The sequence below is a fragment of the Apium graveolens genome, unplaced genomic scaffold, assembly GCF_009905375.1.
Source record: "Apium graveolens cultivar Ventura unplaced genomic scaffold, ASM990537v1 ctg7509, whole genome shotgun sequence".
Lineage (NCBI taxonomy): Eukaryota > Viridiplantae > Streptophyta > Magnoliopsida > Apiales > Apiaceae > Apium > Apium graveolens.
The window spans coordinates 81,347-107,776 of record NW_027420385.1 but is presented as its reverse complement, the minus strand read 5'-3'; the positions used below and the strand labels follow the sequence as shown (position 1 = coordinate 107,776).

Genomic DNA, 26,430 nt, shown 5'->3' with positions numbered 1-26,430 from the left:
CGCGGTTGAGAAAGGAACAAAGCATGGAGGATAAAAGAAGGTAATGAATTGTAATCCTTATCTGATTAGCCCTCCCGAGAAGCTAAATTCGAGTCAAAATGTATCGATTAAACGAACATTTCACGGGTAAAATAATCCAAAAATTTATCAGAACAAATTTAAAATTCCCGAGATACTAAAAACTAATTATCATAAAATTTTTAAAAAAATTATTTTGAAACGCGCATTCAGACTCACATTTTATAATTTAACGAATACACGTGCGGTTAAACAAAAGTCAGAAAATTTCTGAAATAATTTTAAAATACTTGAAATATTCCAAACTTTAAAATAAAATTTTCATGATTTTTGAGGCATTCTGGAATTAAATACTTATTTTACAATTAAATGAAATCAGAAAATCATTTAAAAGTAAATAATCAATAAAATATTGATTTCTACATTTTATAAATTCCTAAAAATAATAGATAAAATTATAAAATAATTAAAATAATTTTAGAAACAATTTTAGCATTTGTAAGAATAAATATTCAATAAAATCACTTTAAAATGAATTAAATTCATACAGCTCGATAATTAATTATAAAAGTAATCTTCGCGTTCAACAAATCACAATCAATTAATAATACAGCAACACATAGCTGACAGAACCATCAAATATTTTATTTATTTAATAATTCGATAATTACATTTACATATCGGATCTGAAAGTAGGTTACTTAGCCTCTAAGTAACTATATAACGATACGATTTTAATACCAGACTTGGGTAATTATCAAAACAGAGCTTTCTGTAAAATACTTTATACAAAAATAAGATGACAATATCTCGCCTTTTGAAAATATGGATTTTATCGATCTATAAAATGATTTGCGTATCGAAACTTTCACACCGGGACTCGTACAGGTCAGATCGTATCCCAGATCAAAAAAGTCAAAACACGAAAAGTGTTCAGAATTATCAGATTAGGTTAGGAAGGAGTTTTTGGAAGAATTTCGGGTTGTAAAAACGCAAAAACGGTTGAATTGGGACGATTTCTGATTCTGAAAAGTAATTTTATAATTACATAAAAATAATCATTATTAATTCTATAAATCCTTATAAAATCATATAATACTCCAAAAATTACCATAAAATACCAAAGCAATCTATATTTTATTCTGGATAATTAAAGATTAAAATATCTAAATTTTTATCATAAATAAATATCCAAATATTAAAATCAATTATCAAATAATTCACCAAAATTCACATAAAATCACATAATAATTATTTATTGATAAAAATAATTACATAATATTTCCCAGGCGTTACATACCGTGAATGCAAGTACTACATAGAGGACGGATTAACACCACATACTAGGAGCACTTTCAGATTTATCCTTTCACGTCTTAATGATCCTAACATTCGTTATGAAATTAATTTGGTACATCTGCAAAGGAAATCTGTTGCAAGATGCTTGGCATCTATTGGTAGACAAAATATGCATGATTTGCAGACATTGGACCGACCTTTTGACAACATTCAAGAATTTCTTAATATGGATTTAGGTATTGGCCCTCCACAAACCCGGTTTCAAGATGTTGAAATTGATAACCCTGAACCAGTTCAAGATGGTGTGGTTGTGAATTTCTAAGCATGTTCAATTGTTTGTGTTTGTTCCTGTTAATTATATATAAGTACTGAATCCTTATGTAAAAATGTAAAAATAATGTACAAATTAGTTTTATATATCAATGTAAATTATTGTACTTAGTAAATATGTGAATGTGAAAATATGTTTGATTTGATGTTACATGGATTGTCCATTCCTATGTAAATTATTGTACGTACTGACACGTTACTCAATTAAAGTCATGATTATGTTTATTCCCACAAGGTAAAAATATTTTGGCAACTATTTATATTATTACAAGTCATAATGATGTATTAGTATTTTCCAATAATCCAAGTTACTGTCATTTAATTATTATGCATTTCTGAAGTTATAACTCTTTAAAGTAGAGTAGAAAGTGAAAAGTTTTTCTTCACATTCAATGTAGTTAATTCAAGTAATTAGAATACATAAACCACTTTATATTTATAGAGAGTTGGAGAACTCCAAGTTTGCCCGCCTTTACATATATAATTGTTGCATTTAGACCTTATCATAATCAGTTATCATTCTAATTCTGCTTCATTACCAATCACTATCTTCACTACATCATGGCAAACTTTAACATTTTCACCATTGATACTAATATTATGGCTATATTGTTTGTATCTATAATACACGATCTTGATAGCTTTCACATGTTTGAAAAGTTGTTGATGGCCTATTTCACCAAAGCAAGCCGAATCCAAGTTAAAGAGATGTTGTAGAAGCTCAACTGGGATGTTCTATACCAGTACCATAATCATTATCTAGAAGTTAAGCGTGACCAATTCCATGGCTTTATTCATTTTGCCATTTCTCTTGAAGTTGAGCAAGCTATGTTTTATAACTCGGTTCGAATGCTTTTCATGCGCAATAATGTGGATTATAATCTTCAAACTCTCTCTTTTCTCTCCGGTATTCATTTTCCATCTTATTTTAGTTTTGTGTTTTTTAGAGCCGTGTACAGACCATAAGAAAAAGATTAGGTTGTTGAAGAAATGTCTCATATTGTTGGAATGGTTGATCTTAAATCGAAGTTAGTAGACATTGTTCATTTGCTTGAGAATATGTACTGGTACATATCGGATGTAGACAATTTGCTTCCTCTTTCTAAATTTTGTCCAAATGCAAGAAATAAAGACCCGATAAACAGGATTGAAGTAAATCCTTTTGGTGAACAACTTTGGTATTCACTTTATGACTTGACTGTGAAAGAGAAGTACCGTGAATAAGGTGAATTTTTTAATGAACGTTTAACCATGTCACACATATGGAATTCAGGTTGTGGTCATTGCAAGGTGCAGTTGTTTTTGTTCAAGATTTTGCATGGTGATGTTTGTGATTGATGTTTTGCAGTTTTATTGAATTTAGTACGAAATTGAAGTATTTGGTAGTTTAAGTTTTGTAATTTCTAGACTTTATGTTGAATGGAATATTATTGTTCTTTGCTGTTGATCAAACTAAGATGAAGAATGTGCTGTAATATATGTGTTTTGAACATGTAAATGAAGTTAATTTGGTATGTAGTCCAAGATAGATTGTATGATACAATATTTTGTTACAATAAATAAAAAAATGATAGAGATAACAATTACATAATTATAGATTTTGTGATGTCAAAACCACAATTACAAATTAGGCAGAATACATAATTGGGCATATTTTGGCCAGAAATCAATTATGCCATATGAAGATAACCTCAAAGTTGTTAGATGTGGTCAGTTTGTAACAGCAAAGAACTTACGAAATCCCTGAGTCTCTAAATTTGTAGTCATTGAAACCATCATTGTGAAACTATAGTTTTCATGAGTATCATGAGATATTAGTTATAATACAAGTGTAACTCACATAGGTTTTAAATCTACACGTGGGTTATTATATGCACTTTCATTAAACCGCAACTATATATGTGCAATTCATAGGCAATGAGTTGATACTATGATTAGTTAAGTACCTTAATGGAATCACCCAAGGAATTAATACATAAGCCCAATGCTATCTTTAGTCGATAATTATCAAAAATTATAACAATTCAGTAATACCAAACATGGCAAATGCCATGTTTGCAATGATACGTCTTAAAGTAAAATTCATGCCAAAACAATTGGCGACTGTATCAATATTACATTTCTTTGTTGAAAGCATAAGTTAAAAATATTGGAATATCAGCCAACACGCAAGTATGGTCATGAAATATTTTCACTTGAATTCATCTCCATTCCATTATTCCTGAACTATGTTCCCTAGATGTTCTCTGCATCAAGAAAAAGATCATTTGTATCTTTAAATGTGTGTATTCAAATGGAGGTAAACAATCCGTTCAGTATAAACCAAAAATAGTTTATGTAAGTTCATCAATGATCGTCAATTAATATGACCATACTGTTTAACAGAGTTTTTATTATTAGAGTTCTCACCAGGCTTTGGGGTCTGATGTGCAAACATCCTTTGCACTCCATATTTGTCAAAAATGACACCATCAAACCGACCAGCTTCCCAGTTGGTGAACACAATAAAATCTCCCAGGTTGAGTTGAATATATACTGGAATTTTGTTGAGACCAAAGAACCTTTTGTCATATTTGGAAAAATAATCTGTAAACACTGTATCTAAAGGGAAACATGAGTGAACAACATCGGGAATATGCTTGCCAAAGCGTGCCATGAAAGAATGTGGAATATCCTGCATCAAAAGTGAAAACATATTTATCCTATGTATTTCTATTATGTAAATAGAAATTTTTGCCCCATTAAAGCATTTTACAAGTTTATAAGAAAATAACTTACAATTAAGCCATCATAGATTGTATTCTCATTAGCTTCAACTAAAATTTTCCATCCAGCTCCAGCAACATTGGCTGATCATGTTTGTAAAAAGTATAATTACAACCATGACTTAAAATAATGCAATGTTCAGCCATATAGTGAAGAGCAGATTAGAGTTTTACCTCGCTTAGCCACATAGACATTCAGTTTTTTTGGTATGATATACTCTATTTCACATCCCGTCTTATCAAAAATATGACCCCGGAAATTTCCTTTACCTTTGTAATAGAGAAGAAGTTTAAAACCAATGCCTTTTTTGAACAAATTATTGAGTTCCCCAACTCCAGTTAAGCTTTCCCTGTTTTTCTCATAAGAGAATTGTAGATGTTGGCCATTTGGTAGCATTATTAATCCATTACCAGGAAGATTTTCGCCATATGTAGAAATAATGGAGAGTGGTAATTTCTGAAGGCATAAGCAAATACTTATTCATTTACTCAATTATGATAGTCAGTAATGTATTGGGATAATTGAGTAAGTTATTTACCAATTCATCCATGAGAGGTTGCATTGTGGCATCGACCTGAATGATGAATGCTGGAATGTTAACAGGCTCACAGTTTTGCTGCTGAGATGGAATAATATACATAAGTATAATTAGCACCAACAAATTATTAAGTTTAATTGGCCAATTATCGAGACCTGTGCAATGCAACAATTGTAATTTTATTGTTTTTTTGGCTTCTAATCCAAGCACAATCATTATGTTAATGGATTACAGAATATTGTAGTAGCTCTTGCTACTGTGAATCAGGTCAGATGCAAAGTCTTGCTACTGTGAATCAGGTCAGATGCAAAGTCTAGGCGCAATGCTAAACATCTCTTAATACAATCATAGTAGATACTATTACAAATCAATATAACAGGGTTGAATATCTATAATGACTATCCCAGTAGTAAACCAATATAACCAAAATCACAAAGAGCTACTACTGTATCCTTCAATTAGGAACGTGATGAAATATTTCTACTCTATCGTTCAATTAGGAACGTGATGATTCAATATCATTCAGGTTAATGCCACAATGCAACCTCTCATAAGTATAATTAGCAACTATAAATTATTAAGTCTAATTGGCCAATTACCGAGACCTGTGCAATGCAACAATTGTAATTTTATTGTTTTTTGGCTTCTAATCCAAGGATAATTATTTTGTTAATGGATTACAGGATATTGTAGTAGCTCTTGCTACTGTGAATCAGGTCAAATGCAAAGTCCAGGTGCAATGCTAAACATCTCTTAATACAATCATGACAGATACTATTACAAATCAATATAGCAGAGTTGAATATCTATAATGACTATCCCCGTAGTAAACCAATATAATTCAAATCACAACATACACCGCTAGCCAAAACAGATTAAGACTACCAACAACACACTTAAAAGAATTGGATTGATTTTTCACCATAAAAGTCAACATACAATATGACAATACTATATGAAAAAATACCCAATATTAATCAATACACAATGTTATCACGAGATTACATTGTCAATCCTAAACTAATCTTAATAACTATTTTCATAGAATCATAAATGTAGGCTATTCACTATATTTATTTGTATATAAACATGAGAAAAATTAAACAAATCGAAGACAGTAAACATCTATTAGAGATTGATATTGAATCATCACGTTCCTAATTGAAGGATAGAGTAGAAACATACCTCCATGACAACTGTTGAATGATCAGATGGAAAAATTTACAGACGATGCTCCGTGCAGAGTTGGATTGCGGTTTAGTTGTAATATTCACTTTGAATGGGGAGTTGCATGCTAGGATTTATTTTGATCAAGATACCAAAAACTATTGAACCACTAAAAAGTCAAACAACACGCATCTCTATGTGTAATTATGATTTGTATTTAATTAGTTGAAAAGATGTAATAAAAGAATTATAAGTTATTACATAATTATGAATATTAAGTAAGATTACATAATTTAGTTACATAATTATGAATATGTTTAAAATTTAAAAATAACATTTAAAAGAGCAAGTAAATATTATTTATCTACTAACAAAAAAACATTTATTATTTTTAGAACAATATGCTGCAATCTTATCATAAAAGTTAATAATTTGTGAATTATTTTTCCCAATAAATTTATTTGACTGAATATGTCCTTATTATGGATTATAAACAATACTATTTATTCGAGATTTTTAATTTCTCAATATTAGGTTATTAAGTTTTAAGTTTTATATTTTACGCCATTATATCTTCACAATACATAGTTCAAATAACCAGAATTTGTAATAGAGTATTATGTGTCATTTTGGTATACATGTTCACTCATCTTCCCATGCTAAAAATACAATTGATATCTTTTTTATTTTTTGCCAGATTATATATCTTTTTGTAATAAGATGTTTTGTAAGTATAATTTGATTAAAAATAATAATAGACGTCTAAAACAAACATAGATATTTCAATTAATTATTGATCAACAAATTATTTTGAACTACAATATTGTTATCAAATATTTGTACATATTTTTTTATCGTAGGTATCCCGCAACCGCTACCCTTCGAGCGCGCACTGGGTAAACCTTACGGGCTCACGCAATAGCCGGCAAACCACGTGAGCCAAGGTAAAGCGTATTTAAGCGACAGGCTCTTAAATTCTCCTCCCTTGGGATTCGATGTAAACTATATTTTGCAGAATTTTTGAGACTTAATATGCTCTTACTACTGATTACAAACATTACTACTTATTCGAGCTAATTAATATGCAGAATATTTTTTCAGGCGAAATTTTAACTTTTATTTTCTACGCCATAATATCATCGCAATATTATGCCCATATAAGTATAACAAAAAAACTATTGTTCTTTTTAGAACAATATGCTGTAATCTTAACATAGAAGTTGACAATTCTTGGCTTTTTTACAAAAAGTTTATTTGACTGAATATGCCCTTATTACAGATTATAAATATTACTATTTATTCGATATTTTTAATTTCTTAATATTATGTTATTAAGTTTTAAATTTTGTATTTTACGGCATAATATTCTCACAATATACATTACTAAGGGCCTTCGACTTTAATAGATTATTATGTGTCCTTTTGTTATATATGTTCACTCATCTTTCCATGCTAAATTTGCAATAGCTTTCAATATACAATTGGTATTGTTATTTCCAGTGGACTAACAATGAGATTTACAGAAGGGGGGTTGAATGTAAATCTCAAAACTTTTTCAAGTTTTGAGCAGTTTCTAAGGCTAAGTGTTTAAGTGAACAAATGTGTGTGAATTGCTTGAAGCTGATATAGACAGATATATATTCAAACACAAATGTAAAGAACACAAAGAACTTAAAAACTTTTCTGGTGGATTTGTTGTTCCACCAGAGATGTGTTATTTCAGAAAATCTGTGATTCAAAGAATTAAATCACAGCTGCTTCCTAGTACAAACTAGATGATTTTCTCTCTTGATATTTCTAAACAGCTCAGGAAAATTTACATCTAATTACTAGCTGCTACTTGGTTTATATAACACCAAGTTTACAAGTGAAGACAAAACTGTAAAATATAATTGAAAGGATTCTTCACATGTTTCTTCTTCATTTCTCTATCCAATGCAATCTAGGATAATCTGTGAATCTTTGAATACTTCCTTGTTTGCATCAGAATGGGAATGCTGCATTTTCTTGATTCCTCCTAGAGGCTTCCACATTCCAGTTTGTCTCTATCAACCCATGTGCCTCTGTCAGCTTGTGAATTGTCACTATCAACTGCTAATGAACCAAGCATCCGTTGAAGCTTTCATCCGTTGATGCCTTATCCATTGAGGCTTTATCCGTTGAAGCTTTATCCGTTGATGCATTATCAGTTGAAGTCTTTATCCGTTGAAGCACTTATCCGTTGATGGATATTATCCGTTGAAGCATTAGAGACATCCGTTGAAGCTTTGTTTCTTATCCGTTGAAGGTCTTCAATATCCGTTGATACTTCTTCACTTATACAAAATTACAAGGCATGAAATATTTACAATTAGCCCTCCTATTTGTATATCTATTAGTAGTCAACATGACTGATAATTTCCTACAACATCTAAGAATTACAACTTGAAACCAGAGAATGAAATATGCTACAATACTAAACTTATTGCTAAGCAAAGCTACTCCTTCAACGGATAGCCAAGATGGTCTTTTCTGTTGAGGCTACAATCACTAGATTTCTACTTAAGTGTTTTGTTTAACTTATCATCAAATTGATACACATATTCCTAACAATCTCCCCCTATTTATGTCTACTAGAACTGTAGGCATAAATTTGGGTTTGGCTTGATGATAACAAAACACTTGACAAATATATTAACTGTAATAAAGCAGAAATTCAAAAGTGCTACAAAAATGTGTATGCTGAGATGGAATTGAAGAGTTACATTATTTCCAAGGGTGCTCCTTTAGCCTGAGCAGATTACTTCCTTTTCCTTTGATCCCTTATTTTCTTTCCTAGCCTCCTGTCATTCTCCTCTATTTGAAGTTGAAGTTGTCTGTAGAATTCAGCTTCATCTTCTTCATTGATGTCCAACTTAGATTGCACTGACTCCTTTGTTGTCTCTGAACTCCATCAACCAATGAGGTGATTTGTGAATTGTAATTCCTCTTTCTTGAATGAGTAAAGTTCTAGGCAAAGCATTGGGCTCCCTCCAAGTTTTCCTTATGTTGGCAATCTTGTTGAGAATCTCAGTCTTGGCAGTCCTGGTAAAGCCAGAATCCCTTTGTATGGCTGAGTAGACTCTAATCAAGGTAGAGTAGCCTTCATTCAGAATTCTGTAAAGAGGCCAGGTTCTTTCCCCATCTCCTTTGTATTTGAACACTAGTCTCTGTGGTAGCTGTCTGTAGGCAGCTATTCCCCTTACTTCCTCCAGCTCATCCAGATAGAGTTCAATGTATGATAATTCTTTTATGTCACAGATGTGAACATAATCATCTTTAGAGGCTTGAGGTTTAGGCTTAGGCTTCTGTGTGAATTTGATTGAGGCTCTAGAGGGTGTTGATTTGATTCTTCTTTTCTGCTTCTTTGATGGTGGAGAAGAGGTTAGGAAGGTGGGCAATTTGATGGCATCCCAATCAATTGGTTCCTCCTTGGGAATGATTGTTTCACCATGAATGTTCATGAAGGGGTCAGGCACAATGGGTTCAGGAATAGAGGGTAGTGGTTTGGATATTGATTGGGTTTCTTCAGTCTTACCTACCATTTTTCTCTTTGCATTGACCTTCTTTCTGTTCCCTTTCTACCATTCTTCTCTTCCCTTACTTCTTTCCTCCATCTCAGTACCAACCATGTCCCCCATAGCTTCATCTTCACTTTTGTCTTCAATTTCTTTCTGTTCTTCAGCCTGACTTGACTTTAGCTGTTTGTCAAGCTTTGCTTGTGCTCTTTTGTCAGCCTTTAGCTGTTTGGCTTCTTCCTTCAACCTTCTGGTTTCTTCCCTCTTGGCTATTGAGAATTTGGGATGTCCTTGCATCACACATATGCTCTTTCCCTCTCTGAAGATAATAGCCATGTTTCTCCTTACAGCCACATCCATGGTCTCTTTGAGATATGAGATACTTCTACCCAAAAGCTTGTCCTCATCAACCTTTGGAAGAGGAAAATCCACTTCTTTCAGAGGATTCTTTGTAGAGTCCTTATTGGATCTGTTGTTGGGCTTGAGGACCATAGGTTTCAAATCCATGGAAGAAGTCTCTCCAACCTTATTCCTCCCTACTGGCTTGAGTTCCATAATAATTGATTCCACTTTTATGCTGTGCTTCACAGATTGTGATTGAGAAGTTGTAGAACCAAATATTTGTTGCATCTTTTCATTAATCTTCTTCCTTTGCTCTTTGACTTGCAATTCAGCTGCTGCTATCTGGATTAGATCAATTCCATCAAGCTTTCCTTTGATTTGAATAATTGGAGAAGTGGTGATGACAGGAACTAGCACTTGAGAAATTTGAACTGTTGTTGATGGCTCTCCTTCCCCTTTCCCTTTATTCTCCCCCTTTTTGTTATCATCAAGGGTAGGAGTCAAGCCTTGTGCATTTGCCAGCTGCATGAGTAGATTTGTTTGAGTTTGTTGATTCTGAAGAATGGTGACCATAGAATCTTCAATGATTTGAACCCTATTTTCTAATCTGGCCAGTCTCTTGTCAGCATCAGATTCTTTCCTCAGTCTCCCCAACAAATCTTGCATAGTACTATAAGGTATGACTGAATCCAACTTCTCAGCATTGTAGGATTTCAGATCAGCAATGTCCTGTTTGAGCTCATCCACACTTAGATTTTGTTGGAAATGCTGCAACTGCAAGAGATGCAGAGATTCCAGATGAGCTTGAAGAATTGCCTTGGTACCAGCATCTGTAGTCTCCTGAAGGGCCTGCTGAATTTTCATGACTTGTTTAATCAAAGTGACACTAAACTCTCTCGGTGTTGAGGCTTTTGCCCATGCCCATTCAGGAAGATCAGGAACAGAACTTGGGCCTGCTACCCCCCCTAAGTTCATGCTCTCATCCAAAGAATTAGAGTCATCATCATTAGAATTCACTCTAAATTCTTCAGATGGCTCACCAGCTTGAGAAGGCAACCTGTTAACAGCAGCTTTGTCTCTGAGAAGAGATTCTGAAGTGTGTACAATGTGTAATGTCTGTTCTGCCTCCACATTGCCCTGAGCAGCCAATAATTGATAGGCTGAAACAGGATGAGTAAAAGTGTCAGCATCCAAGGAAATGTTATCAATTGCAGCTTTGAAATGTTGCTGAAATTGTCTTTCCTTTTCTGCATCATCCACTTTCATTGACTCACTAGCAATGGCTGGATCCACCCTTATAGCTTCTGTGCCTGCCTTTCTCTCTTTTTCTCTATTTTCTTGCATCAGGAGCTCCCCCTGGCTCACACACACCCTCACACCCTCACCATCACCTTCTAAGGTGGCACTCCCCTCACTTACAGTTGCCATGCTGGAAGAAATAGCATGCATATGGTGACTCTCAACCTCTCCTTTTGTCTGGGAGCAACCCAGCCTCTCACTCAAAAGATCACTCCCTTTCCTCAAACCTAAAAGTGATTGTATAGTAGCCATGTCCTCTACAGTTGGAATTGTTTCTGTTATGTGTGTAGAGACAATCAACGGATAGGGAGTATCCGTTGAAGTGGAAACTGATGGTATCAACGGATAACTGCTGTTAAGCTTATCCGTTGAAGAACAACCACTTGTCAACGGATGAGAGATATCTGTTGAAGAAGGAAAAGATGTAGATATAGAAAGTGACATAATTGTTGAATCTGTGGGAATTGATTTTAAGTGAGGTAACACAGATTCTTCAACTACATCTGAAAGAATTGGCTGATGATCCAACAAATCATCTAAAAGATGATGATCATCAGGTTTTGAGTGGGGCTCCTCCCTGAGTTTTAATGAGGGAGAATCAGGTATTGATGTGAATATCATATCCACGTCCAGAGAGGGTGATGGAGAGTTTGATGATTGGTGTGTTTCTATTATGAGAGAATGGGGCTGTGATTCCACATTTGCCGGAATTACATCAAGCTGAATTTGTGAAGGCTCAGATACAGGTGGATGTATCTGTGCTGTGTGTGTCCCTTGTGTGGAAACTAGGGTCTTGTCCTTCTTCTTCCTTAAAAAGGCTTTAATTGGTGAATGTGTGGCTTCAGTGTCCCTCCCTCTTTTGTTCTGTGTCCCTGGTTGGGGACTATTTTCAATAGTTACATCCTTTTGGGAGGATGCAACTAGGGATGTGTTGGACTCCTTTTGAACCACCACAGTCTTTTGAGAGACTGTGGCTTGGCTGGCTTGGGTACCACTCACCTCTCCCACCTTATCCTGGGGGGTTTCTTGATGTTCACCCCTCCCCACACCACTCACACCCTGTTCACTCCCTTCAGGGTTTATGGTAGTTGTTACAACTGTTGTCTTTTGAGAAACAACAGAGGTAGGTTTCTTTGACTTGAGTTTTGAAACTTTGGTTTTGGTGGCTTTGGCAGGAACCTGTTTGGACAAAGACACAGATTACATGGCCACACTAGAGGGCAAAGAAACAATGGGGTTGGAAATAGTAGGAGTTATAGAAGTGTTTACCTCACTTACCTGTGGTGCATTCATGATTGGCAAGTATACCAATGGCACCTGGCTGTTGAGGTTCATTCTCAAAAGGTCTGCAAGGACCCTTTTCTCTTGTGCCCAGCATTTGAGTTTATTATTCTCATTTGATATAACCAAACCTTCAGCAATATGGTTAGCCAATAACATAAAGAATCTAGCATAGTAGATGTTATTTGGTCTATTAGCTTTGTTACCTAATCTGGATCCTAACTCTAGCATAACACAGTTGCTAAAATTAAAGTACCTATCAGAAACTAGCATATAGAGCATATTAACAAGAGATAAAGTTATGGCATCAAAATTGCTAATCTTCCCAGAGAAAACTTTAATGAAGGCATCTCCAAGAAAACTCCATTCTTTCCTAAGGCCTTTCCTTCTAATACTACCTAAACTAGCGGAATCAAAAGCATAGCCTATGGAATCTAATATAGCAGATACATCTTTATCAGTGTGTGGTGTCATGGCATTATTCTCAGGCAACTTAAAGCAAGATTGTATATCATCACAGTTAATGCAATAGTCCTTACCTTTGAGAGAGAAGGCAATAGTCATATCTGTGGAGTTGAACTCTGCAGTTGTCCAAATCTCCTCAATCACCTCACAGTAGATGGTTGGGGCTTCCAGCATTGCATAGCTTAGTTTGCAGTTTTTGATGAAGTCCATCATCTTGTGATAATCAGAATGGGCTTCATTCTTTTCAGCCAAGGCTACGAAATTATTCTTTTCATAAACAAATCCTGTTTGAGACATAATTTTGACTACTGGTGCCATTGTTGTGAGTAGAGGTTGCAGAGAAAAACTTGAGAATTTTTGGGAGAGAAGGAGAATAAGAATTGCAAGAAAGCGTAAAGTGAAAATAAGAGTTCAATTGGGCTTTTATACTTTCTTGAATTAAAACGTAAATAAAATGATTAAATGATACTTTCAAGTAAGTTACAACCGTTCAAGAATAAATAAAACTGTAGAAATTCTGAAAACTACCTTAAATACAGAGACATACAATACTGTATATCTGTATCAACGGTTGAGTAAAAGAATCAACGGCTGTGACTCACTTATAGTAACTGATGTGACACTTCAACGAATAAGGTAAATAGTTATCCGTTGATGATCAACACCATTTTATCCGTTGAAGGATAAAATTACCAGAAATGTATTTGTCTTTCAACGGATAATGAACATCCGTTGATAGAACAATTTTGGCTTTCAACGGATAAGGAATATCCGTTGATAGGATAAGTCTTACTTAAAGCCAACTTTGTTCTTGCAGCAAATTCATTTCAGGCTTCAAGGCAGATTATATAGATGACATAAATTATGAATAATTAAGCATACCTAGCTCACTTACTAATCTTGTGAATGTTGATTCATCAAGTGGTTTGGTAAATATGTCTGCAATCTGCTTTTCACTTGGAACAAAATGAAGTTCCACTGTACCTTTCATCACATGTTCCCTAATAAAGTGGTACTTGATATCAATGTGCTTGGTTCTTGAGTGCTGCACTGGATTTTCAGTAATGGCAATGGCACTTGTGTTGTCACAGAATATTGGAATTTTGTCAACAGTTAGACCATAGTCAAATAGTTGATTCCTCATCCATAGTATCTGTGCACAGCAACTACCAGCAGCAATGTACTCAGCTTCAGCTGTTGATGTGGAAACAGAATTCTGCTTCTTGCTGAACCATGATACAAGCTTGTTCCCTAGAAATTGACAGGTACCAGTTGTGCTTTTCCTGTCTATTTTGCAGCCTGCATAATCTGCATCTGAGTAGCCAATTAGATCAAAACCAGACTCTCTAGGGTACCAAATTCCTAGATTTGGAGTCCCTTTGAGATATCTGAAAATTCTTTTAATAGCCACTAAGTGAGATTCTTTAGGGTCAGCTTGAAATCTAGCACAGAGACATGTAGAAAACATTATATCAGGTCTACTAGCAGTTAAATATAAAAGTGAGCCAACCATGCCTCTATAACTTGAAATATCCACAGACTTTTCAGCCTTGTTTAATTCAAGCTTGGTGGCAGTGGCCATGAGAGTTTTTGCAGTTGAACAATCCATTAAGTCAAACTTCTTTAAAAGATCATAAATGTATTTAGTTTGACTAATGAAAATTCCATCACTAACTTGTTTAACTTGTAAACCAAGAAAATAAGTTAGCTCTCCCATCATGCTCATTTCATATTTACTTTGCATTAACTTAGCAAACTTTTTACAAAGCTTATCATCTGTAGATCCAAATATAATATCATCTACATAAATTTGAACAAGTATTTTAGAGCCATTAACATTTCTAAAGAAGAGAGTTTTGTCAAAAGTACCTCTTGTGAAGTGATTATCTAGAAGGAATTTTGACAAAGTCTCATACCAGGCTCTAGGTGCTTGCTTTAGTCCATAGAGTGCTTTCAACAGATAATACACATAGTCTGGAAAATTTGGATCTTCAAATCCTGGAGGTTGACTTACATAAACTTCTTCCTCTAATTCCCCATTTAGAAATGCACTCTTGACATCCATTTGATAGACTTTGAAATTGGCATTAGCTGCATAGGCTAGAAAGATTCTGATGGCTTCAAGTCTGGCAACTGGAGCAAATGTTTCATCAAAATCTATTCCCTCTTGTTGAGAATAGCCTTTAGCAACCAATCTGGCTTTATTCCTTATGACAATGCCATTTTCATCCATCTTGTTTCTGAATACCCATTTTGTGTCAATAGAACTCTTGTTCTTTGGCTTGGGTACCAGCTTCCATACTTTGTTTCTCTCAAATTGGTTTAGCTCCTCTTGCATTGCTAAAATCCAATCTGGGTCCAAAAGAGCTTCTTCTACTCTCTTAGGTTCCTCTTGTGATAGAAAACTACTGTACATACATTCATCTTGAGTAGCCCTTCTAGTTTGCACTTTAGATGTGGCATAACCAATGATCAGTTCAAAAGGGTGATTCTTGGTCCATTTCCTTTGAGATGGTAGATTAGCTCTAGATGAGGTTGCCTCAGTATTGTCATGATGTGAGGTAGAATGTTGATTGGTTGACACTCCCCCTAAGTTGCTGATCATTTGAGAAGAATTGGGAGTTCTGTCAACTGATGAAGTGAATTGATTATCCGTTGACAGACTGTGATCAACGGATGCTTCATTACGAACTTCAACGGATGATGCACTTTGTCTTTCAACGGATGCTGCATTGCTTCTTTCAACGGAAGCTAAGCTATGACTTTCAACAGATGCAGCATTCTGTGCATTATCCAAAGGCAGATTTTGAATCCCTCTTGAGATGCCTTCTTCATCATTCTCATCTTCACCATCATCACAATTTATCTCAATATTACCAAATTTGAGTCCTTCATGATGTCCTTCATCTGTTAGTCCATCAATCTTTTTATCATCAAACACAACATGTACAGATTCCATGATAATGTTGGTTCTTAGATTGTAGACCCTATATGATTTTCCAGCAGAATAACCAACAAATATTCCTTTATCAGCCTTTGCATCAAACTTCTCTTTGTGATCAGATTGATTCCTTAAGATGTAGCATTTGCAACCAAAGACATGTAGAAAGTTTAAAGTTGGTTTTCTTCTCTTGAATAATTGATAGGGAGTCATGCCTTTTGCTTGATTGATTAGAGAAATGTTCTGAGTTTAACATGCACAGTTAACAGCCTCAGCCCAAAAATAAGTTGGGAGTTTTGACTCTTCAAGCATTGTCCTTGCAGCTTCAATTAGTGATCTGTTCTTCCTTTCCACCACACCATTTTGTTGTGGAGTCCTTGGAGCTGAGAACTCATGCATGATCCCACTTTCTTCACAGAACAACTTCATGGTTGAATTCTTGAACTCAGTTCCATTGTCACTCCTAATATTCCTTACTTGGAAATCAGGATGATTGTTGACTTGCTTGATATGATTGATGATGATTTCACTAGCTTCATCCTTTGATCCAAGAAAATAAACCCATGAAAACTTTGAGAAATCATCTACAATCACTAGGCAATATCTTTTCCTTGAAATTGACAATACATTGACTGGTCCAAAAAGATCCATGTGTAGAAGTTGTAGTGGTTCATCAATTACAGATTCAAGCTTCTTACTGAATGATACTTTCTTTTGCTTTCCTTTCTAACAAGCATCACACAGTCCATCCCTTGTGAATTCCACTAGAGGCATTCCTCTAACTAAGTCCTTTTTGACTAGATCATTCATTGTCTTGAAATTCAAATGGGACAGTTTCTTGTGCCATAGCCAACTTTCAACTGGACTTGCTTTGCTGAGAAGACAAGTAATGGATTCTGCATCTGTAGAGTTGAAATCAGCTAAGTACACATTCCCTTTTCTAACTCCAGTTAGAACCACTTTATTGTCCTTCTTACTTGTGACAATACAGGCTTCAGAATTGAAGGAAACAATATTCCCTCTGTCACATAGTTGACTGATGCTCAATAAATTGTGTTTGAGACCATCAACCAATGCAACTTCATCAATGATGACATTTTCTTTTGAAATCAAGCCATATCCCATAGTGAATCCTTTGTTGTCATCTCCAAAGGTTATGCTAGGGTCAGCTCTCTCCTTAAACTCTGTGAGCAGGGTGAAATCTCCTGTCATGTGTCTTGAACAACCACTGTCCAAGTACCATAGATTCCTTCTTTGTCCCTGCACACAACAAAATCAATCAAGTTGATTTTGGTACCCAAGTTTCCTTGGGTCCAGCCTTGTTAGTCTTTTTCCTAGACTTCATTCCTCCTGCATCTTTTGACTTAGGTAACTTTGGGTCAACCTTGGTCTCAGATGTGGTTGGTTGAAGTGTAGGGTTAGTCACAGAATCATTTAACACATTTGATTGAATTTGATAAGGCATAGGTTGTGCAAACATGTTATTCCACATAGGCATATTGTATGGCATTTGAGGCATACTAAATGCAGTAAAATAAGGATTATTAATATATGGCATGTTTGCAAAATGTGCATGGGGATTCTGGTGATACATAACAGGCATAGCATGTAGAGGTGACATAGACATGTTAGGCATGGAGGGATTTGAAGGCATGGGAGCATTTTTAACAGATTTGCAATTATCAGATAGGTGATTAACACTTTTACAATGCACACAGCTTTTTCTAGGAGTATACCTATCAGGTGTGTAATTGTTATGTTTATTAATCCCTACCTTCCCATTTCTTTTAGATTTTCTTTTAGTTTCCTTCTTATCCTCAACCAACTTAAGCCTATCTTTCAGCTGATCTAAAGTCATGTGTCCTATATTCACCTTACTGACATCTCTGGATGTGCTAGCTCCTTCTTTGACAAAGTTCTTGAGAGTTGAATCATTCTTTCTATTAAGGTTTTTATTTTTAAAAGAACTTGCCTGTTTTAATTGATGAGCCTTCAACGGATGCTCCTTTTCTTCCTTCAATGGATAACTTTCATCATCCGTTGATTCCACATTCGTTGACAATCCATCAATTAATTCTAACTCCTTTTTGTTTTTCTTCCAGGCATCCTCACAGAATGATTCAATTCCCTGAACCTTTGCAATCTGAACACTAACATCCCTAGATGTTTTCCAGTCCTTGATTACCTCTTGCTCACTTTCTAACTGTTTAGAAAGAATTTCTACTTTCTTAACAGCTTCTGCTAGTTCACTCTCAACAGTCAAGCATTTAAGTTTTATCTTTTCAAGCTCAATTACCTGATCCTCTAACACAGCATTCCTATCACTTAAAAACACATTATTCTCCTTGATCCTAGTGTTTTCTTTTGCTAGTGATTTAAGGGAAACACGCAAATGATATAATTCATTGGACATATCATTTATGGCTTCATTGCATTCATGTTTAGAAAGCTGAGAGAGATCAGTAGTAATTACCTGGTTGCTTGATGAACTAGTTTCATTTTCATCAGAATTGGCCATCAGGGCTAGGTTGACATATTCCATATCATCATCTTCATTGACCCCATCTGCTGCCCAGTCATCTTGAGTGAGAAAAGCTCTTTCCTTTTGTTTGAGTAAATCAAAATACTTCTTTTTGTAATCAACTTGCTCAAATTTCTTTTTATCAGAAGTTGGCTTTCTACACTCACTTGCAAAGTGTCCACTAATGTCACAGTTGTAACATTTGAACTTTGATTTGTCCACCATGTTTTTGTTTGGCTTAGTGAACTTTGTATTTTTTCTAAACTTCATCTTTGCAAACCTCCTGGACAGAAAAGCCAGATGTTCATCAACATCATCAGAGTCATCCTGACTGGAATTGTCTTCATCCTCAGCTGCTTGCTCTTTACCCTTGCTTGATTCTGATTTGCTTGTGCCAATTTTGAGACTTGGCATTGTCTTCTCCTCATTCCTAGCTTCCATCTTCTCACTATCAGCTACAAGAGCAACTGTTCCTCCTTTTCTCTTTCCCTTTTCCAACAGCTCATCCTGCTCCATTTCAAGTTCATAAGTCTTCAGAATTCCATATAATCTTTCAAGTGTGAAGTTCTTATAATCTTGAGAATTTCTTAAAGAGACAGTCATGGGCTTCCATTCCTTTGGCAGAGACCTAAGAAATTTTAAGTTGGAATCCTTGACTTGGTACACTCTACCATACAGCTTCAATCCATTTAACAGTTTCTGAAATCTGTTGAAGGTATCATTTAATGATTCACCTTCTTCAAAGTGAAAATATTCATACTTTTGAATAAGAAGCTGCATCTTGTTCTCTCTGACCTTATATCTTCACAATACATAGTTCAAATAACCAGAATTTATAATAGAGTATTATGTGTCATTTTGGTATACATGTTCACTCATCTTCCTATGCTAAAAATACAGTTGATATCTTTTTTATTTTTTGCCGGATTATATATCTTTTTGCAATAAGATGTTTTGTAAGTATAATTTGATTAAAAATAATAATAGACGTCTAAAACAAACATAGATATTTCAATTAATTATTGATCAACAAATTATTTTGAACTACAATATTGTTATCAAATATTTGTACATATTTTTTTATCGTAGGTATCCCGCAGCCGCTACCCTTCGAGCGCGCACTGGGTAAACCTTACGGGCTCACGCAATAGCCGACAAACCACGTGAGCCAAGGTAAAGCGCATTTAAGTGACAGGCTCTTAAATTCTCCTCCCTTGGAATTCGATGTAAACTATATTTTGCAGAATTTTTGAGACTTAATATGCTCTTACTACTGATTACAAACATTACTACTTATTCGAGCTAATTAATATGCAGAATATTTTTTCAAGCGAAATTTTAACTTTTATTTTCTACGCCATAATATCATCGCAATATTATGCCCATATAAGTATAACAAAAAAACTATTGTTCTTTTTAGAACAATATGCTGTAATCTTAACATAGAAGTTGACAATTCTTGGCTTTTTTACAAAAAGTTTATTTGACTGAATATGCCCTTATTACAGATTATAAATACTACTATTTATTCGATATTTTTAATTTCTTAATATTATGTTATTAAGTTTTAAATTTTGTATTTTACGGCATAATATTCTCACAATATACATTACTAAGGGCCTTCGACTTTAATAGATTATTATGTGTCCTTTTGTTATATATGTTCACTCATCTTTCCATGCTAAATTTGCAATAGCTTTCAATATACAATTGGTATTGTTATTCCCAGTGGACTAACAATGAGATTTACAGAAGGGGGGTTGAATGTAAATCTCAAAACTTTTTCAAGTTTTGAGCAGTTTCTAAGGCTAAGTGTTTAAGTGAACAAATGTGTGTGAATTGCTTGAAGCTGATACAGACAGATATATATTCAAACACAAATGTAAAGAACATAAAGAACTTAAAAACTTTTCTAGTGGATTTGTTGTTCCACCAGAGATGTGTTATTTCAGAAAATCTGTGATTCAAAGAATTAAATCACAGCTGCTTCCTAGTACAAACTAGATGATTTTCTCTCTTGATATTTCTAAACAGTTCAGGAAAATTCACATCTAATTACTAGCTGCTACTTGATTTATATAACACCAAGTTTACAAGTGAAGACAAAACTGTAAAATACAATTGAAAGGATTCTTCACATGTTTCTTCTTCATTTCTCTATCCAATGCAATCTAGGATAATCTGTGAATCTTTGAATACTTCCTTGTTTGCATCAGAATGGGAATGCTGCATTTTCTTGATTCCTCCTAAAGGCTTCCACATTCCAGTTTGTCTCTGTCAACCCATGTGCCTCTGTCAGCTTGTGAATTGTCACTATCAACTGCTAATGAACCAAGCATCCGTTGAAGCTTTCATCCGTTGATACCTTATCCATTGAGGCTTTATCCGTTGAAGCTTTATCCGTTGATGCATTATCAGTTGAAGTCTTTATCCGTTGAAGCACTTATCCGTTGATGGATATTATCCGTTGAAGCATTAGAGACATCCGTTGAAGCTTTGTTTCTTATCCGTTGAAGGTCTTCAATATCCGTTGATACTTCTTCACTTATACAAAATTACAAGGCATGAAATATTTACAATTAGCCCTCCTATTTGTATATCTATTAGTAGTCAACATGACTGATAATTTCCTACAACATCTAAGAATTACAACTTGAAACCAGAGAATGAAATGTGCTACAATACTAAACTTATTGCTAAGCAAAGCTACTCCTTCAACGGATAGCCAAGATGGTCTTATCCGTTGAGGCTACAATCACTAGATTTCTACTTAAGTGTTTTATTTAACTTATCATCAAACTGATACACATATTCCTAACAGGTATTGTTTTCGTTATTTGGGGCCGGATTATATATATTTTTGCAATTTGATTTTTTGTAATTGTAGTTAGATTAAAAATAATAATATACATCTAAGACAAAAGTAGATATTTTAATTAATTATCGATCAACAAAATGTTTTGAAATAAAATTTTGTTATAAAATTTTGGTACATATTAAACTGTCAATTGTAGATTTTTTAAGATTTAATATGCTCTTACTACGGATTACAGACAATACTGCTTATTCGAGCTAATTAATATGTAGAATAATTTTTCTTACGAAGTTTTAACTTTTGTATTTTACGCTATAATATGATCAAAATACAAATTATAAATAACCATTGACTTTAATAGATATGCATAATCTGAAATTATTAATAAATTAAAATGTGTAATCGGCTCACTTACGTGTTCAGTGTATGGGTATATGAATATGATATGTTATATTGTAATAATAAATTTCTCATATCTACCGAATGCATTCGCTTAGCTTTGTCCACGTCAATCGTTTTGTTTGTAAAATAATATTCTTGACAGATTTGTATAAGTAATTACCAAGTTATAAATCCATGTATCATTATGCTTTCGATCAAATCTACAAAATGAATTGATTAAGTCTCCTATTATGAACTTCTAAGGTTGAAAAATATATTGTATGTGTACTTGATACTAATTAATTGTGAAAGATTTTAGGTCTACTTAACACTTAATTCTTTTTTTTCAATAATAGGACAATGATATTCAATAATCGTCAATCATTATGTTCACGATTCTGTGCAACAACTAATAATTTGATTTATGAAATCATCTAAAGAAAATTAATAATTAAAATATACATATTTTGGTACAATTACATATACACAAGTATCATATTCTCACTCGATGATTGACTTTATATATTTTAAAGTAACTAACTTCATTCCATATTAATAGCCTGACATATCACATATAACAACTTTGGCGGCATAAAACATGTAATCTGGTCATATCTCTAAATTAAAGTTGTAGATATGCATCTAAATTTTTTTCATAGCATTTTTTTTAATTCCGATATTGTCATAGTTGTTCCTGTATTATAACTCAGAGCTGCATAAGAAACGTTGCATACCATATTTTTCAAGCATCATTGGTTAGTATTCTACATACAATTGGTATTACATGGTGAACGATTATGAATTCTGGAGTTTACTACTATGTTCTCTTTTAATATAGATTTTAAAATTCAATTTTTTCAGCTCCAGTTATAGTTCATTCGCTTTCTTCACTAGACATTTACAGCCGAAACTTGAGGATACGAGTTCGAGTCACAAGATTGTGGCATACTAATAATAGAGAAGGAGTCTTTGTCGGATGTAATTTGATTCTTTTGGACCCTCGGGTAATTAATGTTTAAAACAGATCTTTTTACGTTGTCATGTTTATAGTTTTGAGTATACAATTGTAACCTACATGTTTTCCTGTTTATAACCTACATGTTTTCTTTGTTAGAGCTGATATATGGAACTCTTTTAACAACACTATTGTTGAGGGTCAGATGTATGAAATAACAAATTTCATTACTACCCATGCATCTGGTATCTTGAGGCCTGTTCGTTCTGCGCTAAAAATTATTTTCACACCTTTAACCACAGTCCAAACTATGTATCCAAATAACTTAGACCAGATTTTCATAGAGAGGCACAATATTGAATTTGTCAGTTTACCTCAGTTGGCTATAAATCCTGAATTTTATGCTCTCGATAGGATATTCGCCATAGGTATCAATAAATTTCATATGCTTTATACCAACACAGCAATGTAAAAAGTCCATTTGATGACATTGTTCTTTATCAGATATCATTGGAGTTGTTGCTGATCTCCAGCCAAGGGTGTACATTGAAACAATTTTTGAAGCTCAGCCACTTATACGATTCAATGTTACTCAGGGACCGGAGTAAGAATTAAGTTACACGTTTAAATTTTTTATTGAATAATGTATCTACTTAAATTTAAATTTCTTTCGATCCTATGTGTTTTGTTACAAGGGTTTCTTTTAAAGTGGATATTTGGGGTGCATTAACTGAAAGTATGACTTCACTATACGAAGATTGGGAAGAGACACCGATCATTATTGTTCTGTCAAGTGCCAAAGTTATCTTGTACAAATGTAAAAATTATGAAGTTAAGATAGTTTATTATATTATTTAGTTAGGAAAGTACATTGTAAATTTGTAACATGCTTGTTTTGGTTGTAAGGCGTCGCTATTATCACTAATACTCCAGCCTCCAAATTCTATATTAACACGGGAGTCCGGGAGGTTTTTAACTTTAGGCATTGGTATGTGTAAAAAGATATAAATAAAACTTTGTACTTTAACTGTTTTTTGGTATAAATGTCTTAATACATTTATGTGTATTACAGGCTTGAGGGAATGGGATATGATGGTGCCGATAGTGATTGATGAATAAAATAAGGTTAATATATAGCATTTGTTTGCGAAGTAATGTACTTATTGAACACGAGTTAGTAAATATATGAAATTATGAAATTAAATATTGTAACTTATTTATTACATTTTTCATTACAGGAGGAAAGATTTTAAGGTGATTTTTGATATCTGGAAAGAGAATGCATCGCATGGATATCGCATCAAAGAAAACTTTTTATTTCAGTCATAATTTTCGTTAAGGATATCTAAATAAGTTTTAGAGACAAGTCAATTTTTATGTGTAGTTCTGTTTTGTTGCAAAACTTAAAAAATTTTGTTGGTTTTTTAGATGGTTTGAATGTACACCCTTAATGATTTTGGTTTATTGTACTACTTCATTTGCCTTATTATCATCATGTGTATTTTCAGCATTTTGTACTGCATCTTCTATATCCAAATCAACCGGTTCTTCACTCTCGCATGATTATCAAACACACCATGTTTGTTCTGCGCTTAACTATTTAAATGGATTGCTCAAATACCTAATTGTAACATTTGATGTTAAATATTCTATCAATGATTAACTGTATAAACGTAGTACATGTTTTTAGATATTGTTGAAAGAAAATCATTGGATACGAGATACATACCAAAGCGGACTTAATCACGTTTGTTTGGATTCTATTTTGGTAATTTGAGTACAAAAAATGGTAACATCAAATTGACGAAATAAAAAGTCTAAGTAAAATTAAAAGAAAATATTCGCCATATTTTGTCTTAATTATCGTACATGTTAAGCTTTTTATTTTTGCAATAGATATTTAGTAGGAAATCAGTACTGAAAATATTGTACTAGACGACCTAGCATAATTTTAAGGTCGTATACATTATTATACCACGTTAACTTATTCTAATTATTTTCAGAATATTGGATTACTTATGCAGAATCCAAATCCTAACAAACTCATATGTAAATATTTCGCCAACTGGATTAACATCAATCATGTACCTAAATCCATGGTTGACATACTAATCCTCTTACATATATGGTTAACTTATATTCTATGAGTGTTTAATTTGTTTAGCCCTTTAATCATTATTTGGTTGTTGTTAATCTTTCTCATGGCTGACATGAAAAATAATCTTGCATCAGTTGATAGCACTAGAACTGATTGGAGGGTTCGTGTACGTATTACTCGAATGTGGCCTTCATTTTCTCACATTCAACAATTTCGAGGTGTTAATCTAATTTTGCTTGATTCTGAGGTACTGTCGTTCACTTTATAAAGTAGTAGTATATGATCAATGTTTATATAGAAGAGTTTCTTAATGAGCCAATGTTATGCAGGATTGTCATGTCTTTGCATTTGTGAATCGTGTGACTTGGCATGATGTTAGCAATATCATACTTGAAGGAAACACATTTGATATTCACAACTTTATAGTAATGGAGCCTGCTGGACTTTTGAGACCTGTATCTTCTGATAAGATTATTATTTTCGCACATGATACCATTGTCCATCCGGTTCCTTTTGAAGTAAAAACCATTCCAAGGCACAAGTTTGAGCGTAAGACTATTCCTGAGATTTCTGAACTTGCAATATCACTTTCTGAACATGTGCACCCTGTATATGCTATAAGTATTTTTGTATCTTATCACACAATTTTTTTATTTTAAATGATCCTTTAAAAATTTTAATAATATGACATTGCATAGATATTGGTGGAATGGCTCAAAATATTGAACCAGTAAAGGAAGTTTATACACGATTTGGTGAGAAAAAATTTCTTCGTTTTGAGTTATTTGATGACAGGTAAGACCATCATTTCACTATTAAATATAGTTTCGATCAGTGTTTTCCAATGTTGATATGATTGTCTATCTTTGTTTCCATATCAGCAACGTGGTTAAGATTTGTGTTTGGGATCAAGTTACTGATGATGTAGCTAATGCGCTAGAAGGAAATGTTGTGTATCCTCCAATAGTGATCTTGACAACAATGAGGCCACTAATCCATAATGGTTCCATTTACTTTCAATCTACATATTTTTACTAGAAACTATAATTTTTTTCATGGTGTAAACTAAAGATTATTGGTATACTGCATCTAATAGGTTCACTGCAGATAAGAAATTCATCATGTTCGCAGATTTATTTCAATATTAATCATCCGGCTGTTGAAGTGTTGAGACAAAGGTATAAACACTTTCTGCGTAATGTAAATTATTACTATTGGGAGAGATATAAACATGATTGAGTTGTATAAACTCTGATGAACATGCTCTGTATTATTGTGTTTACAGGATACTTGGCGGAGCAGTCTAAATAAACTACTTTTGGCATAAAGTCTTCCCTACGCATTTGTATTCAAGTTATTGATAACAAATTTTAGGCAGATTGTATTCTGGAATGTCTACTATTTTGCATTACAATTTAGTTTTTATCATTTCAAATATTATTGTTTTGAGATTTCAGTATTTAGCCAAACTTTCTCTTATGAATTGAAATTAATTTTAATGTAGACTCATATGAATGTTTTACTCATCTAATCATTTGTTATATGTCATTGCCGAAATCAATGTTTACTTATGACATGTAAATATAATTTTACATTTTGCTATTATAAATGGGAATACTATAAAAAATAAATGAGACTCTTTTACATGTACATTGGAAGACAATGATGTAATTTGAAT

At 33.6% G+C, this 26,430-nt stretch overlaps 1 protein-coding gene across 1 annotated transcript; it reads left to right on the top strand.

Moving 5' to 3' along the window:
• Positions 1–24,855: 24,855 nt before the first annotated feature.
• Positions 24,856–26,059, top strand: LOC141704170 (uncharacterized). The gene is made up of 6 exons (XM_074507479.1): positions 24,856–24,999; positions 25,082–25,373; positions 25,451–25,547; positions 25,634–25,755; positions 25,849–25,930; positions 26,038–26,059. Exons 1-6 carry the CDS (start codon positions 24,856–24,858, stop codon positions 26,057–26,059), a joined length of 759 nt encoding a protein of 252 aa, XP_074363580.1.
• Positions 26,060–26,430: the final 371 nt, after the last annotated feature.

What these genes read in the sequence shown, in the direction of transcription:
- LOC141704170 (XM_074507479.1), top strand. Translation starts at nt 24,856, where the DNA reads ATGGCTGACATGAAAAATAATCTTGCATCAGTTGATAGCACTAGAACT. An exon ending in GAGGCCACTAATCCATAATG is followed by an intron (nt 25,756 to 25,848) that starts GTTCCATTTACT and finishes TGCATCTAATAG; the next exon opens with GTTCACTGCAGATAAGAAAT. An exon ending in GTTGAAGTGTTGAGACAAAG is followed by an intron (nt 25,931 to 26,037) that starts GTATAAACACTT and finishes TTGTGTTTACAG; the next exon opens with GATACTTGGCGGAGCAGTCT.